This window comes from Oculina patagonica, chromosome 1, assembly GCF_052425735.1.
Source record: "Oculina patagonica isolate OP01 chromosome 1, crgOcupat, whole genome shotgun sequence".
Classification (NCBI taxonomy): domain Eukaryota; kingdom Metazoa; phylum Cnidaria; class Anthozoa; order Scleractinia; family Oculinidae; genus Oculina; species Oculina patagonica.
In genome coordinates, this window is record NC_135758.1 from 21838425 (window position 1) to 21855286 (window position 16862).

The following is a 16862-nucleotide window of genomic DNA, read 5'->3' on the forward strand; positions in this document are numbered from 1 at the left end:
TTTGCCCGGAGAAATTTTTACAGGGATTTATACACCATTCTTCTAACATTCAACCACCAGAAGCTTAAACGATTTGAAGGTTTCGCACATGGTGAAAATTAATTTTATTTACCAAGTACTTTTACGGCAGTGAATTGTATGCCTTCGAAATAAAATTATTTTGTCTACAAAGAACAACGCAATATTTCCCAAAATCATTTCAGTAGATGTTTAGAGATTGCTAACTATGGTTTGAGTGTTTAAAAGACGGTAGAGTGATTTATTTTTGCACGCGAGGCTCTCAAACTCGTGAAAAAATCATGAATAATTTAGCGCCTCAAATGACGATTTTAACGGATTTTTGTTATTGGCATTTTTCTTTAAAATAAAAGGATATTCAATCGAAAGAACTATACAGTGATTTAAGTTATACCCTAGCCTATCTAACATAAAAGTATGAAAGAAATCGAAGTTCCATCCTCTTGCCGCGAAATTGAGAAATTGTCTGATTCTTAGAGACCGGCATTCTTAACAATGCATGATGTAACACTTCGACAAATTGATCCTGATCTGTGTCGATATGCATTTGCAGGTTCACTTGAATCACTTCTAGTGCAAAGTTTCGCCTGTTCTCAGTGTTTATGGTGAGCATTTTGAGCGTGAAAGTTGCCGTTACGGTCTGCTAAACTTCAATGTTTCATGACGAAACATGCCATGTTTGATACCCAATTAGATCATGTTTCGGCGGCTCGTGTTCACGCTTAGATGCAAGCGACGGTATTTCTCACTTGTTCATGTGCGTATTTGGCGCTTAAGTTTGAACAGCGATGGCCGCCAGAAATGTGCTTGGCAGTGCTTATCAACCTGTGAAAGCTCTTCCTATTCATGTACGAGGAGAAATTTTGCACTTATTCAACCAAGGATACCAAACAACAGATTTTTCAAGGAATTTGAAGGTTTCCAACTGGGTTGTGCAGAAAATTCTAGCTGAGTTCAGGGCACATGGAATGGTTCTTCCCTTCGCAACTGGAGGTGGTAAAGTGGGTGTTATGCTTGATGATATTTAATTATTTTGGAGGTAATTGACATCAGCGGAACCGGAATCCTCACAGGCCAAAGCACAAATTTTAACTCTAAAAATTTTCGTAGACGTCGGGTAGTTATCTTCTTGGATTTGAACGGCACACTTTCTCAGAGTATATAGATTCCTGCTTGCTCGAAAGTGGATTTCCCCACAGTACAAAACTAAATGTGGAGGGAAGCAGTTCACCAATTTCTGAGATTATCTCTTTCCGACTACCTGCACACGTCTGGTCGAGAAATTTTTTCATCTCTCTCTGTTATTACAAGCTTGAGATTGTTGTAAAACTCCAAGAACAGGTGAGAAATGAACCAATCTACAATCAATGTTTCAAATGACAGGGCCCAAGGCTAACTTTTTTGCTAGCTAGCCAATTGACTAGTGACAGCTTTGATTTCACTAGCCAAAACCAATTTTCTACTAGCCAGAATTCTCAAGCTAACTTAGGATTGGGAAGAGGCAGTTTCCCGCCTTCATTGGCTCTGCTATCATTATCTTTAGGGTCAATTTTAGTTTACATTTTGGTAATTTCAGCTTGTCCACAGTCTTTATTTGATAGTTTTATGTGATGACAGTGTACTTGTGAGTTCTGTTCTCTCGGAGTTGATTTCGATGTATGGTTTTCTTCCAATCCAATTCTTGAAATTTTAAAAAGCCATTTTGGCTAATGAAAGCCCAGAACCTACAAGCCAAATCTGCACTTCAACTAGCATGTGGCTACTTGGCTACCGCAGGCCTCGAGCCCTGAAATGAGGTCACTCTTGGGCAACGGTTGGATGACTGTAATAATTATTCAAATTAAATTTGAAAGTTTGAAACGAATAACACGTACATTCCGTTCGCCATTAATCAAAACTATTCTTGAATACTAGGCAACACGCGCTGACTATTTTGACTGTTATATGTATGCATCGTTTTTTACATATCTCAAAGATAAATCAGAAATAGACAGTATCCATTAATTTAGAGGTAATTTTTACTTTATACGTATTAACTTTTTTTATTTATAGGGCCAAGACTTTTTTTAAAGTTAACTTACTCATAGATACATTTTTCTTCATACAAAGTTTCACACATACATCTTTTGCTGGGATTAGTAGTTTCTTAAAACATTAAGTGTTGGTTGAACAAAGTCTTCTGGTAATGAGTAAAAACTTCAGTTGCTTATTTAAGCTGCCTCGTACTCAGACGCCTCTCTCTTGTGTTTGTGAAGGGAAGGCGAAAGGAAGAGAGACGTCGTTTCGCTCCCTTTTCTTCTCCTTCCTGTGGTCCCTCGCGCTTCACGCTCGTCACCAGTCACTCTTGTTTCACGCTCCCTTTGTTCTCGCTTTGTTGTAGAAAATCGAGGCGCCTAAGGAGGAGGCCGTTATTTTAGGTTGTGTTAATTTATTGACAATAATATCAATAGAAAATAACAACATTAATTATTGATCTTGACTCTGAGGTTCAGAGAATAAAGAAAGATACCACATCATGCTGAACAGATGTTAGTTGCTATTTATTCTATATTTTCTGTAGTCCTTTAAGTTACAATGTCAAAGGTGCTTAATTGCATTTGATGTTAGGAGAATCTAATCCTGTTTGTCCAGTGGGTGTGCTATGTTCACAAGCCAGACAAAATCTTCTCTTTTGTGCTGTTGGGTTTACAAGTTCCCTTTCCCAGGAAGTTTTTTTGAAAAAGCTGCCTAAACCTATGCCATTACCTTCCGAAAGAGGCCTGCCGTGATCCATTACAAGACATTTAAATTAAATCCTTGCAACTTGACTGCTAAAAAATGCAGGCATGGAACAAGTTCGGACAAGAGCTTGAGCAGTGTATCAGTTGTCATAGCTCGGCAAGTTCATAGTTAACATTGCTTCTCCCCCACTGTTCGGGTTGCAGGTTGATTGCAGGGTTACACCCAGCATTAATTCACTGGTACCCATTTATACACCTAGGTGGAGAGAGGTACTGTGAGAGCGTGTGCATGCTCTTGGGCCAAGTGTCTTGCACAAGAATGCAGTGCCCCCGCCCAGCCAGGGTTTAAATCCAGACCGATATGGAGTCCATTGTGCTAACTATTGGGCCACTGTGACTCTCTTAGTTTTTCAAAGCATGTTCAAATTATTTTCACAACTCCAAAATGGTGGTGAAAGCTGCATCATGTGTACAGAGCGGATGGTACTTCCTCACACCCTTATTCCTTTCTTCACACAAACTAAACTAATGTGCTGCCTTTATCTCGGTGCTGATCTGCCAGCCTGTCCAGGTCGTCCTTGGCTTGGGTTTTGAGTCTTTCCTGCTGGCGGTTTCTTTGCCTGCGACTGTTTACTCTTTCCTTTATCTGTTTTGCCTTTAAAAAGTCTGTTTACATCTAATGCATTAAAAGGAATATTTGTGGCAGACTGGTTTCCTTCTGTTGTGCTGGGTTTTTGTTGAGCTTGTTGATCCATATTGGCCATGTCGATTGCTAATCTTGTTGGTGCATAAAGATTGAACCATTGCTGTTGAGAAAAACAAATTATGATTTAAATTATTTTTCAATATAATTTTTCATTTCACTTCTCCTGTCAAGCTACCGTGTATCTGAACATAATTATTACAGAAGTCACAAACATGTATATTATTGCAACATCCCATGAACCTTGAAAAAATGAAACAAAATTGATTGAAATCAACCAATCACAACCGACAGGCGTGGCCTTTTGAACCGGTTAACATGAACTTTTGTTTCACTCACTGAAAGATCCACTTCCAATTGATGATTGACAGCAGCGAGAAATGTAAACCATTGATTGAGCAGAGTTTGTGTGTTATTGAAAGACACAGTAAACTGACCTTTGTTTCTGGGCTGAGTCCTGTTGCAGTAAAAAGATACTGCCACAGTGGCAGACCAAGATGTACTATCATCATTCTGAAGTAATCCGTGAAACAAGAGGCAAGATACCACCACTCCAGTGAACGATCAAGAAACCAGATCTCTGGTTGACTAGTTGTTACTCCTGAGAAAGAAAAATAAGGCTGTGAGCGTCAACTTTTAAAACCAGGATACATTTAATTTATACATGTATTAGCTCTAAGCTTTTGTATCAACATGTTCCTGTGAACGGCAGGATAAAAAAGTTTAAATTCATTTACCATCATTTGAGTTGACCTACCAGCTTTAATGTCTTTGTAAACCAGACAGACTTTACCATATCCATCACATGGATCCAGCTCAAAAACCTTGCAGCGATTATCAAAGTGTGGCTTGATATGACCTGGAGAAAGATGCAGAAGCTAAGGAATCGTCCAAATTGGATACTTTGTCCCAAGCTCAAAATAATTACCGGTATTAATTCTTAAGGCTTCCAATGACAGATCGTTTTATTTCAGAAAATTAAATATCCATATCCCTCTAAAAAATTCAAGTTACTTCGGGTAGGCTTTAAATTTTTTCTTTTAAGACCCTGGCCTTTCAAACCAACCCCCCCCCCCCCCTTCCTCTGGGAATTTTCAAATACCTTCCTTGGGGTGGGTACGGATATTTCCTGGACCTGCTCATTTTAAATTTCCTGCGTGAAAGGGCCCTCCCGCTAAATCCTCCTATGATGTAATTATCTGAAGCGCTTGCTCATCAGTATGGAATTTTTTAGACTTGACTCCCAGACATCCCCTTCAATAAATGGAGAAATTGCACTTTTGACTTGCCTGGTGTGGTAGTGTTCTAAGGTAAAAAATGTTTTTGATTTTTACTACAACTGTACCTTGATTGTCCTCTTCATCTGAATCGGAATCTAAGTCAGCCAGGGAAGGTTTGTCGTCACTAATGGAAGATGCTTTAGAAAGCAACACCAGCCCTGCCACAGGATTTAGTTCCATCTTTCCCAGTGGCAAAACACTTCCTAAAAAAGTTAATAAAGACCAATATTAGTGTTGCATGTAAATAAACATTGTATAGGTCCATAAATTACACAAACCTCCTCCATGGAAGGGATTTTATCAAAGACCCCCTCCTCTTAAAAACTCTTGAAAACTCCTCTTGAAAACTCCTCTTAAGCTTTATACATTTTCTTAAATTTTTTGGCCTTTGAGACCCCTCCCACACCCAGGAATTTCCAATCCCTTCTGTGAGGGGAGTATGGACATTTTCTGGAGCCACATATTACAAGTCTGGTGGGTTTGGTCCAGGGGATGGAGAGACTCACATGTGAAAAGGACAAGGATACTTGTTGTCTTGCTTGGGGGGTATAAATTATGGATTTGGTCTCACTTAGGGTATTCAGGACAGAACAGAAAATTCTATCCTCACTTAGGATTGCCGCACATAAAAGAAAAAAAAACCCTGCCATGTGTTTGGTAGTCTAGACTGATCAGGAATGAATGGTCTCTTTAAGGGGTCCAAAAAAGCTTGAGCCACACCCAGATTGGTCCCCTCAAGGCTGTGCTCTAGCGGTGCCCGGTCACCTCAGGCGACTAACATTTGGTCTCGGGCGACCGAAAAATAAAACTGCTCGCCCGGCCGGGCACCCGGCCCTCTTGTTCGCCGTTCCACACTGTAGCATAGCAGGAGATTGATTGTAAAATTATGTTTTTGGCTGATTGATAATGTTATTTGTGGGAAAATAGGCTTCCGCACATTACGAAGTCAAATGTTTACGCTTGCCAGCGCTGTCAAGTTCGTTCCACATGATTTAACACAAGCTTGACTTTGCACGTGACAAAATGCACGAACATTAAAAAAATATGTGTTGAAATCTTGAGTTTTTTCCTTGAGATGATTTAGAAGGGCTCCCAGAAAATTTCCTTAGAGCACAGCCTTGCCCCTTTAAATTTTCTGATGAGTATCCCCGTCCCTTTCATATGGGAGTCCCTTCCCCCCGTGTTTGTGAAAAATGTGAGTGAATGAAATACTCCAAAGAAGCACCTTGCATGACTGTCAATACACACCACATGAATGGTTTGAGCTGGGGGGGGGGGCTCGCATATGAAAGGGGTGGGGATTGTTGTCGCCTCGCTTAGGGGTGTAAATTTCGGATTTTTTGGTCTCGCTTAGGGTGTTCTGGGTAAAACGCCAATATTTTTAGCCATAATGGTCTCGTTTAGGGCTACACAAAGAAGTATACAAATATAAATTCTTATTCTTAGTTTTTTGGTATTTTTAAGGGGGTCAAGAAAAGCTTGAGGCACATCCAGATTGGTCTTTTTTAGGGGTTCTTTTCAAAATTTCTGGCAAGCATCCCTGTCCCTTTCATATAGGAGTCCATCCTCGGGGGTTTGAGAAGCAAATGCCTGATTTTGTCAGGAACACTGACCTTAGTGGCTTGGACTGACTTACTTGTTATTATTTTATATTAAAGTAACTCATTTATTTTATTTTATTTCTAGAATCCACAACTTTTTATAAATATTACCATCAAACTTAATGCTCCACTGAATTAACAATCCATTTGTCGTAAGGTAAAAACTCTTCAAGTCTTCTGGCAGGATACACATGTTTTTCTGATAAATACAAAGAATTTGATGTTTAAAAAAGTTCTGCCCCATGTTTAAACAAGTGATTGATTGATTGACTGACTGACTGGTTGATCATGATTGATTGATTGATTGATTGATGTCTGGTTGATGTCTGATTGAGAAATGACTAGAAATAATGGTACATTTATTTTCATTAAAAAACAGTAATTTAGTTATCACTTAGATGAAATTATTAAATAAAATTGATTAACATTATTATACAGACTATGAACACCAAACAATGGACTGATGTACCTACCTGTTCCCAAGTGAATATAATTTGTTTTTCCGCTGGTTGTCTGTCAAGTAGACGTACATCTGTTACACCAGGCTTCTTCTCTGAAAAATGTTTTTTCTACGTTAAGTTAAGAGTATAAAGTTAAGCTTATACTACAAATATTTTCACATGTTAATTTTATTTGTGATTATTTAGGTTCGTTTTGTCTGCAATTATTAGTTTCTTTTTACTTCTGTTTGTATTTACTTCTTTTAAAGCTATTTATTTTTTATCTGGCAAACTTACCTAGCGATCGAACGACACCCAAAGTCATAGAATCAAATAATTCCCTCACTCGACTTTGTTCATTCAAGGACGCCATTTTGAATCCAAGGCAACAAAAGTTCACTATATTTGCCCAGTGGGGAGGGAAGGGATAGGAATCCATCATTGACCATGTAACAATAAGAATTTGTTTTTAAATATTTGTTTATATGTAATTTAATTTGAGTTTTTTGTTAATTTAGAAAACTAGCCAAGTATTTTCAAAGAGAAATTTAAAACAAATTGACTTCTGACCTAGCAAATGCCTCTCCCTACTCCGGACAGGCAAATGCGTTTGCATTATCTTGCGGGAATCGGCGGGAATCTGGGGAGGAGAAGAGCTTGTTTGTGACAAAATGGCGGCAAATTCGGAGGAGTCGCTTGAAGAAAACATGGGCGACGAATTACTTGAAACAGCGAGTCCTGTCGCGCCCAGAAGTTTTACTGTAGAAGGCACAAATGTAGGTGAAGAACATGAACTGTCCGGTGATATTCCGGACGAGCAGGAAGACGAGGAAAGAAACCCGCTTTTGGAACTGAAAAAGTGCAAAGAATGGCTACAACAACAGAAGATAAATCACGAGGCTGAATTACTTGTTCGTAAGTTATAATATGTGACTTGTGAATAAATTTTTGTTGACAGGGAGTCTCGCAGTTTAGAACAGCCTTTCTAATTAGGAGAACTGCTTTGTATTCATGCCTGTTACCTTGGGTGGGAGGTGGGGGGGGGGGGGGGACTTCATAATATTGTTTATCATAAGTCTTCTATTAAGCCCCCCTCCCTCCCCCCTGGGGGGTATTTATTTCATGTATGTTTGAGAGGGCACTTAATAGAGAGAACGAAGGGGGAACTTATTGTATTTAGAATAATGCCTGTAGGTTAACCATCTACTACTCATTTTTTGTACCATACTTTGATCAATGAAGGATATGTCATATTTGTGACAACTTGCAAATACAATTCTCATTGAGTACAAGTACTGGTACTGGTATTATTTCTCCTAAAGTACACAAGCACTGTATATGAATTCATGCCCCGCGGGGACTCCCTAAAATTTACTACGGGGGTGTGCCGCTGAGTCTCTATAAAGGCTCTGGACCTGTTCCAGAGAAAAAAGCAGAATTTGCGACCCTGTTCCAGAAAGACATTGCAAAATAGGTACCCCATTCCAGACAATATCCGCAATGGAAATACATGTACCTAGATAGATATAAAAACACAAGCGTATATCACAATGCGCTCACTTGACTTTGTCTGTGGCTAGGAGATATAGCGATGTGAGGAGCGGAGTTTCATAGCTAAATTCAGTCGTGTTTAATCAGGATTCTGGGGGAAAAAAATCGCCACTGTTCCAGAGTCAAAAGGGTAATTTTTATACCCTGTTCCAGAGTCAGATAGGCAAAAAGCATACCCTGTTGAGCAGCACATGCCTGTGTAGCCCTTATATGGGAGTACTCCCCCCAGGATTCACGCCCACATCAGTATGGTAGAAAGGAAGACTGTCATTCAGTTTTGGTTGTGGATGAAGTTTGGGAGGGTATTAGAAAGGGGCTTATTTGAGAGGGGGGTGGGGGGGAGGCAGAACAAAAAGTTAAAAAGTAAGCGTGTTTTAACTTTGTTTTACTTTGTTGTGAGTTAAGCAGGGTGCACTACATATGTAGCAAAGTGCCAGGCTACTATCAATATTATGTGTTTATGGAAAGTTTACTTCGGATTATAATTTATTTATTAAAATTTACAAAATATCATCTGTACATGTAATACAGTCTTTTCACACGTGTGTTGACTGTTTGTTATTCAGGACGTCTTCAGCAATGTGAAGATCTACAGCCTTCATCTAATGAGTCATCACAATCAGACCTATTTGAAAGGTTTGTGTGTTTTTATAAAATGTGAAAGCTTTTTAGATCTGCCTTTATGTCTTTCCTTCTTTATGTTAAGTTATACAAAATTTGCTATGACACTGATTAAGTGTAAAAATGACTTGTTTTTTTGGGGGGGGCCCCCCCAGGTATTTGTCTACTACTGGGTCAATAGCAAAGTTTGGACTAATAAAGTTTCACTTTTATTTCTTATCAACTTGTTGGTCTGTACATACATTGCCTAGAGTACTTAACACGTTTTTTTTTTTCTTTTAATAATGCAGGATATCTAAGTTGCAAGATCAGCTATATTCTCTATCAACAGCAAGATCATACAAGAAGCTGGTCTTAGACAGGTAGGTTGCTGAAAAAACATCTTGGGTAACTCTCTTCAGTTCAATGGGGACTTTTAGGGCTGGTGCGTTTACCCTAAAAAAAGCACTTTGCAACACGTTTGAGTATAACATTGAAGAATTCATATTTTTTTTTAGATATAATGAGCTGATAGCCCAGACCACCTGTGCCTGCAGCAACTTAGTTTTTGTTTCTTTTGAAGTTTGCTACAGTATTCCTTTCTTAGAGTAGCTATAGTCTACTATTGAAAATCAACAACAAGAAAGACTTCATCTAGCCTGCTTCTTCTACTTACCCAATCTCTCCCATGAACTCAAAATACTAATTATATCCATGTTAAAAGTATAATTTTTTCAACTTTTTGTTAAGTATGCTCTTGAATTATTGTCTCATAGGCTTTTGTGTGGTGACCAGCTAATTAAAAAATTGTTCCCAGATGTTGTGACGGATTCACCAACAGAAGAACAAATTGAAGAAATGAAGTAAGCATGAAGAGCTTGAAAAAATAGACTAGGATCCCCAGACTAAGGCTGTTCCAGGGTCACATAGCAATTGTCAAGGTCAAAGCACAGGTGTCCAATGTAACAGCAGTTGTTTAACTTACCTTTAATTATTTTTGTGTTTGTTTTATGTTATTATTGTTTTTTTGTGTGTGTGATTGTTCTTTTTAGGACACAAGCTTTTGAATTTGAGTTTATTGGTGTATGAGTATTATTATTATTATTATGTGAAGCGAAGAGCCGTAATAAGATAACTGTTTAACCTGTATTTTCTTTCAGTGCCTGTGCCAAATTATGTGAAAAACAGAACAAGCTTAGTACTGAAATTCTCGTGGAACATGAGGTTAGAATCAGTTGCTGTAAATATTTTCTAACATGTTTTGTGTTTGCACATCTTGAACAATGTAGCCGAAACTGATCAAGTTTGGTGTTCAAAGTTCATGACAATTTTTCTCAACCTTAGCCATCACTCCTTTGGTGTTTTCAAAGGTTTCTTTTGATTGATTGTGTTTTTCCAGAAAAATTTCATACCTTCCCTGTGGAGGGTCATTGGAGATTACAAGGGGGGAGGAGGGGTTTCATAAACACTAACATTTTTAAAGCAAAGTATGAGCCTAAACTGGAATTTCCAAAATGAGGAGTGGTTCAAAACAATAAACCGTCTGTGGGAGGAGTATGGATATATTTTTCTGAAACAACACACTTAAAGCTAATTTTGCTTAAAGAAAAAATGAAGTTGTTTTTTTTTTTGGGGTTTTTTTTTTTTTTTTTTTTTTTTTTTTTTTTTTTTTGGAATGACAAGATATTGTGTCATAGTGGGGGAGAAGGGGCCTTACCAGGCAGTGTGAATGGTACTTAACCCTGTTTCCAAACACGAACCCTAAAATCTGCACCCTATTTTGGACCTGTCCTTTCAAAATCCTAGAAACCTGCAAGTTGTCTAAATATACTTTATTAAATAGACTCAGATGTTTTATGGTTAATATTAATGTCCCAAGTCATCAACAGCATATTTAGCCAAAGTTAATTTACACTAAACCAGTAATAACATAATCAAACAGTAGAATCTCCACCCAACCACCGCCACGCAGCAGACAGACACAGGAAGAGAAGGAACACTAAGGGGCGATAAATAAAGTATTATTATTATTATTATTAAAATTTACAGTTTGTTTGACCAAAGCACAATTGATGAGCCAGATAGAAAACCACTCATTCTGAACCACTTGTTTTTGGGCTTGACTTCTTTTGCTTCACACGATATTCTACCTTTCACATTTTTTGTCATATTTATTTATGTAAATGATATTATTTTTCATTTTTCATAGGCTTTATCAGAAGCCCAAACTACTCTAGACAGGCTAAAGCAACAAAGTTATGGTGAGTCAAGGTTGTATTTATTTGAGCTAATGAATAAGCATTTTACCCTCTCTGTTGTACTATACTGTAATAAGATAGCCTCAATTTTAGCTTCCTCTTCCTGTTGCCTTCAACTAGAAAGACTAACCACAAAGTTTACAACCCTACTGCTCCCTTTGTAGACATCCTGGCTACTACTTGTCTACTACTGTAATCTTTGCAATACCGTATATTGATTAAAACTGAATTTGAATGACAAATTGAGATTTCTTTTTTTCACAGCGATAAAAAAGGAAAACCGAGGACTTATGAGACAACTTCAGGTGAGAATGTTTTTACATAACATCAATTAAATATAAAAGTAGTTGTTAAATAAATATTACTATTTCTAAAACTGTAGTATTAATGACAAAAACATCGTTCATAGAAGCAACCACAAAAGGATCACTACACAGCTGTATCTAACTCAGTGTATTCACACCAGCAATAATGTGCAAAACACCCTAGCAATGGTATATTGCAATTGCTGAGTTTTGATTGGTTTACAGGCAATGGTATATGAGCTGATATACCATTGACCACAAATGTGGTAGCCGATACGCGTCAACGAAAACAGCTTGGGAGCTAAAATATTGCAATTCTTTGGGCGTTTTTTTAATAAAACAATTATTCCACTCGCGCTTGTTGGATATGCGATTCTTATAGCCAACTCGGCGCTACGCGACTTGTTGGCTATCTCACATCCAATGCGCGCTTGTGGAATAATTGTTAAATATAACATAATTTATGCCTTGTCTACTTCCTTGATTGTGAATTCCTTTTGTGGAGTCATAGGGACGAACAAGCTCACTTGATCCAGAACAAACCGTTCGCGCGATTTATTAATGAGACTGAGAAACTAGACAAGGCTTTCCTTTACGCAGTAAAAACATGTGAGATTGGCCTGTTTTTATGCCCCTGTCAAAGCAAAAGCTATCAGGAATAAGTAACGACAATTAAACGTTAAGTACATGTAAGATGGTTAAAACAACTTTTGTGCGAAACCTTTTCTGTTGTATCTTCAATTTTCCAAAAGAAGAGCACGTTCCGAATATGGTACTTGTATGCCTTTCAAAGAGCAACTTGACACCGAACATTATGTCTCGAACATTCCCTTTACGAAGGGGAGAAAACAAGTTTGCACTTTGCTTTGATGAGGGCATGTACAAAAAACTGATCCAAGAAACTGCGAAAGTTATAGTTTGTCAAAACATTATTTATTTTAGTCATTGGATTTCTTCTTCCAAAACAAAACGGTGTTTTTAAGACTTTGAGATTAGCTATCAAGAAACTGCTCATCTTTCGCGCGCATCTTCGTTTCAAGCGTCTCATGTGGTACGCTTGCAGCGTTCGTAGCCGGCAAAAACATCTTATATCTTTGCCTGACCAATGCTGTTTTACGCCGGTCGCAGCAAGCGAAAATATCAGTTGCTTTTGCATGTTATAGTGTTGTTGCCGTCTTGAAATAACCATACACTTTGTAGGTATGCTAGTTTTCCATTTCAAATGGGTCCGCACATAACATGTGGACGGAATCCTTAATTTAACTTGAGTCCGCTATGTAGCCTGAGATTTGTACTATTTTTTTTTCCTTTTGGTAGAAATCGATAGATGAAAAGGAAAATGTTGCTGCCTCAAGCACAGACAACGCCTTCATCCAAAAGTAAGTCATTGCCTCCTTTTGAATTAGTATCGCCAATTGCTGTAACAGGCAAATGCAAATTAAATCTGGTTATGGCTATTATAATTTTTTGAAAGGTTCCTCGTATTATTGTATGAACTGGACGTGCAACGTCAATGGTTTTTTTTATAGACATGCAAAAAAGCCGGTGAGAGAGTTTATAACTTGGTGAGACAGAAGAAAGACTGACCACAGTGACAAAACATTTTAATTTCCGGTCAGTTTTAGGGTTGTTTGCGGTCTTTCTCTTCTTCATCAAAGCAATCTTAGCTCCCACGTTATATTTCCCCTACCAATGTGGCCTAACCTGAAATCATGCCCTCCCTCCCTCTTTCGTCTTTGCAATGGAAAAAAAAAAACGCCTGATCGCAGGTTAAATGTGGCCTGGGTTCGCTTACCGGACCCAGCATCGTTAGTGTGGATCGAGTTTGTTGTTGGTTCTTATATTTGCTCTGAGGGTTTTCTCTGGGCTCTTCAGTTTCTTCTTCCTCCACAAAAAACCAACATTTCTAAATTCCAATTAGATCGGAGTGCCACTGGTTTGTGAGCCGTAAGACTGTTATGTGCTACCCTCGTAAAACAGAGTTGATTAAGGCATGATGCGTCACCTTGTCGCGTATGCAAAAGTGGATACTTTTTTCTTATTAACATAAACTTGACAACGGAGATATTCGCGCACAACCGTGGGCAGGGAAAATAATCTTATAGTCAGTGACGAGTAAAGGTATTTTTTGGTTTCTCGTTAAGTGAGAACCTTGACTTTTTCGGAAGAAGTGGAAGTATTACGGACTAGTGATCATCTTTCAGTACTGTTATGTCAGTTTTCCTTGAGACTAGAAGCGTTCCAGGCTTACAGAGGCGCATATATTGTGTTGCAATCAATGTGAGGCGCATACGAAGGCCGTGATGCGCGATCCGGTCTTTCCTCGCACTGTACTTTTTCTCGTTTTGACTTCTATTTTACCCGCTCTGAAACCCAAGAACAGGTTTAATAGTGACTCTCATGGTTGTTAGCTAGTGACACAAGGTGCTGACATAAGACGCCTGTTCTTTTTCAGGTTAAAACAGCAGATAGGACTGAAAGTAGAAAAGATAGACATCGTCAGGAATGTTTTTCAGGTATGTTGCCCGGGCCTGGATGCTTACCACGTCCAAAGAAAAACCAGTCCTTGCTAAAAATCTAAATAAACGGTTTTTTCCACTGCAAGTACTTTAATTTGTTAATACCTCGTAACTCTGTAATCAACAACGTGGACGTACCGTATACCCAGATGAGGGGAGTGAACTGCCTTTTTCAATGGGATTAATGCACAGAAAGATATTTTCCACCAGTGTTTTTTAAATTTACACTGTAACAATCATGTGCCATAAGTCTTCGTAAACATTTTAAACATTGCGTATCTCGATTTGAAAGCTGCGCTGCCAAGCGCGGGAAATCATGAAATCACGCTTGGTTTTGATTTTTGTTGCTTTGATTGGAAAGAGAACATTGAACAAGTTTTTTTTAAACCAGTTGCAATGCTTAGTAACACCAAAACCACGACAAACACACGATGTGATTCCTACGAAAAAAGCTTCTTGTTCTACAAACTGAACCGGTAATTACACGGCTAATTCTTTCTAGCACTTTATTTATATGAGATCATTTTTGTTTCAGGGCCTTGTGGTAGGTAGTGGTATCGACTGGGCGTCAGACGATGAGATGAGGCGGCTTGTTCTCAGTCTTGGAGAAACACTGGAGTTTGCCTCATAACGGGCCCAGCTCCGATGAACCAACGTTGAACATCAGCCAGTCAAGTAGGAATTTGTATATTGAACTAGATGAGCAGTACCTTGATGTATGCTAGAAACACTCAATGAACAGTTGGTTGTCGTGAACACGTTTCAAGACTCTACATATAGAATATATATACAGATATATCAGGAGAACATTGTCTTGTTTTAACAACTATATTAATTGGGAAAAGCTTCAACATCAGAGCTGTGACTTCAGATTATCTTGTGCTCACTGACTTTTAGTCTTTTTATGTGTTAAAAACGTGGGAGCTATCATGCATTGAGGCATTATGTACAATGTTACCAAATCGATATTTTAAAATCTATATCAAAGTAATGATGCTAATATGTCACCAGTATAAGGAGAATTTGAAGTTGTCATACACGGCTAAACAACGAGTAGAGCGTGGACCATTTTGCGGTTTTAAAAAGGGTGGCAAGTTGGTGTGAAATACTGTTTGTATATATGGGAATCCGATTAAAACAATTTCATTTATGATTTGATTTCTAAAATAATCAGTCAGTAAAGTTACATCCATTAACCACGGCTGGAAAACGAATTGAGGTGTGTCGAGGTGTTAGCAGTGAAGTGCGCAGTCGAATTGGTATTTTACTTACTTGTCTGCATGACCCAGTCAAATCCAAGTTGTATCACCACGTTTGTAGATTTAGTTAACTCCTTCAAGAGACACTAGATGTTCCTACACCTCGGTTTCAATCATTCTCCTTCACGTGTCTTGGTCCCCCTTTCCTGTGTTGCTCTGGTGTTCACGTACCATGCAGATACACCGACTTCCAAGACTCCTTTCCAATCCTTTAATAGCTTCGAGTGATTCGAACAAGCACTTTATACAATATATCTTCTGTGGCTAGTCAGTAAACTGACGATAAGCGTCACGGTACTTCTTGGCGTCCGTATCGTTGAAGGCAGGAATGAAGAATCGAGTTGGATCATGTCTGTCAAAATGCCAACGCTAAGAGCCTCACAAACTTCGTGTTCAAGGTCATTCACCATCCCAATGACCGCTCCAAGACCTTGGCAACCAGTGTAGTAACAACTCTGGTAGATCCAAAATGTGGTATTTCTTTTGGATTTGTCAGAATAGACGAAAGAATCTCTTACTTTGTCTATCCAGCGCCTGGATTTGTCCTGGTCCTTCTACATGGATGATCCACCTTGTGGGCTTAGCGAAGTTCACGGAAATCGTACAGGGCTCCTTTCCGTTGATCTTCAAGCAAGTGCGATTCCCACTAGAGTCTAAGATACCTGTCTGTCTTTCCCGTGTGCGTGAAACGTGTGGGAGAGAAGAGTTGTAATTCAGATCATATCCTCAAGTGTTAAAGATAGTCCCCAACGCAGGCCTCTGTGTTAATCAGCTTTGGCGTGGCTAAGGACACAGTCAATGGTCAACAAATCAAGGAACGCCAACGTATCACAACTGTGAAGTTGAAGTCCGCGTAGAAGAGCTTAGTGATTCTTACGATGTCTTCGGGGATGGGAAGGACCTTGATGGCCCATAATTGTTGGCGCTTAACTCCGTTTTCTGTTGTGTGAAACGACTAGGAGTATTGCTACCTCACCGGCTAAAACGGTGTGCTAAGGAGAGGGGGGGGGGGGGAGGTATTAAAAAATTGAAGTTCCTAGAAGGGGCCTATATGCTATTAGTGAGGGGAAGAAGATTAGATTTAAGAGAAGGGAGCTGAAAAGAGAGGAGGATGTGGGGGGTACTTTCGACAGTCAGTCGGTCACTGAAGAACTGCTCCGAACGTTTGCAACAAGACTTAAGTCATGGCTCATGGCGGGGATGTTAAATCGTTTAGTGTAAAGCCCCCAAGCACTATTATTTTTTTCTGCAACAGACATTGTAGGAAACATCCGGCGATGATTTAAAATGCCGGTGAAAATCGTCAGACTTAATTTGAAACAGTCCTGCAATGTAGCGCTTACTTAAAGATTCTTGGTCGCAAAATACCTGAAATAAAGTGCTCGTCATTCGCTCGTCATTCGCTTACTAAAAAAAATCAAAAGATTTTTTTAAGAGAACTAAAATTTGTCACTCACCAGTTGTTGAAGGGATTACACGTGTAAACAAGCTTTCCGGGTTTTTTTAAAATAAAGAATAAGAAATCGCAAAGGACTGCGTTTTAACAAGCCCTTTTCAACAAGTAGTTTGCAAGATCTTGCCCTGTCCCCTACCAATTTAGTTTCAATC

At 38.8% G+C, this 16862-nt stretch overlaps 2 protein-coding genes across 2 annotated transcripts; one reads left to right on the plus strand and one right to left on the minus strand.

Annotated features, from left to right (window-relative positions):
* Nucleotides 1–2073: 2073 nt before the first annotated feature.
* LOC144640006 (tubulin polyglutamylase complex subunit 2-like) lies at nucleotides 2074–7153 on the minus strand. Its single transcript, XM_078499275.1, has 7 exons — nucleotides 7060–7153; nucleotides 6796–6875; nucleotides 6434–6521; nucleotides 4787–4924; nucleotides 4199–4300; nucleotides 3879–4042; nucleotides 2074–3544 (listed from the first exon to the last, which is right to left on the minus strand). Exons 1-7 carry the CDS (start codon nucleotides 7133–7135, stop codon nucleotides 3278–3280), a joined length of 915 nt encoding a protein of 304 aa, XP_078355401.1. The 5' UTR covers nucleotides 7136–7153; the 3' UTR covers nucleotides 2074–3277.
* Nucleotides 7154–7376: 223 nt separating this feature from the next.
* Nucleotides 7377–15145, plus strand: LOC144640702 (centromere protein H-like). The gene is made up of 10 exons (XM_078499815.1): nucleotides 7377–7677; nucleotides 8880–8949; nucleotides 9225–9296; nucleotides 9690–9776; nucleotides 10074–10137; nucleotides 11123–11174; nucleotides 11436–11476; nucleotides 12794–12855; nucleotides 13932–13992; nucleotides 14531–15145. Exons 1-10 carry the CDS (start codon nucleotides 7434–7436, stop codon nucleotides 14624–14626), a joined length of 849 nt encoding a protein of 282 aa, XP_078355941.1. The 5' UTR covers nucleotides 7377–7433; the 3' UTR covers nucleotides 14627–15145.
* Nucleotides 15146–16862: the final 1717 nt, after the last annotated feature.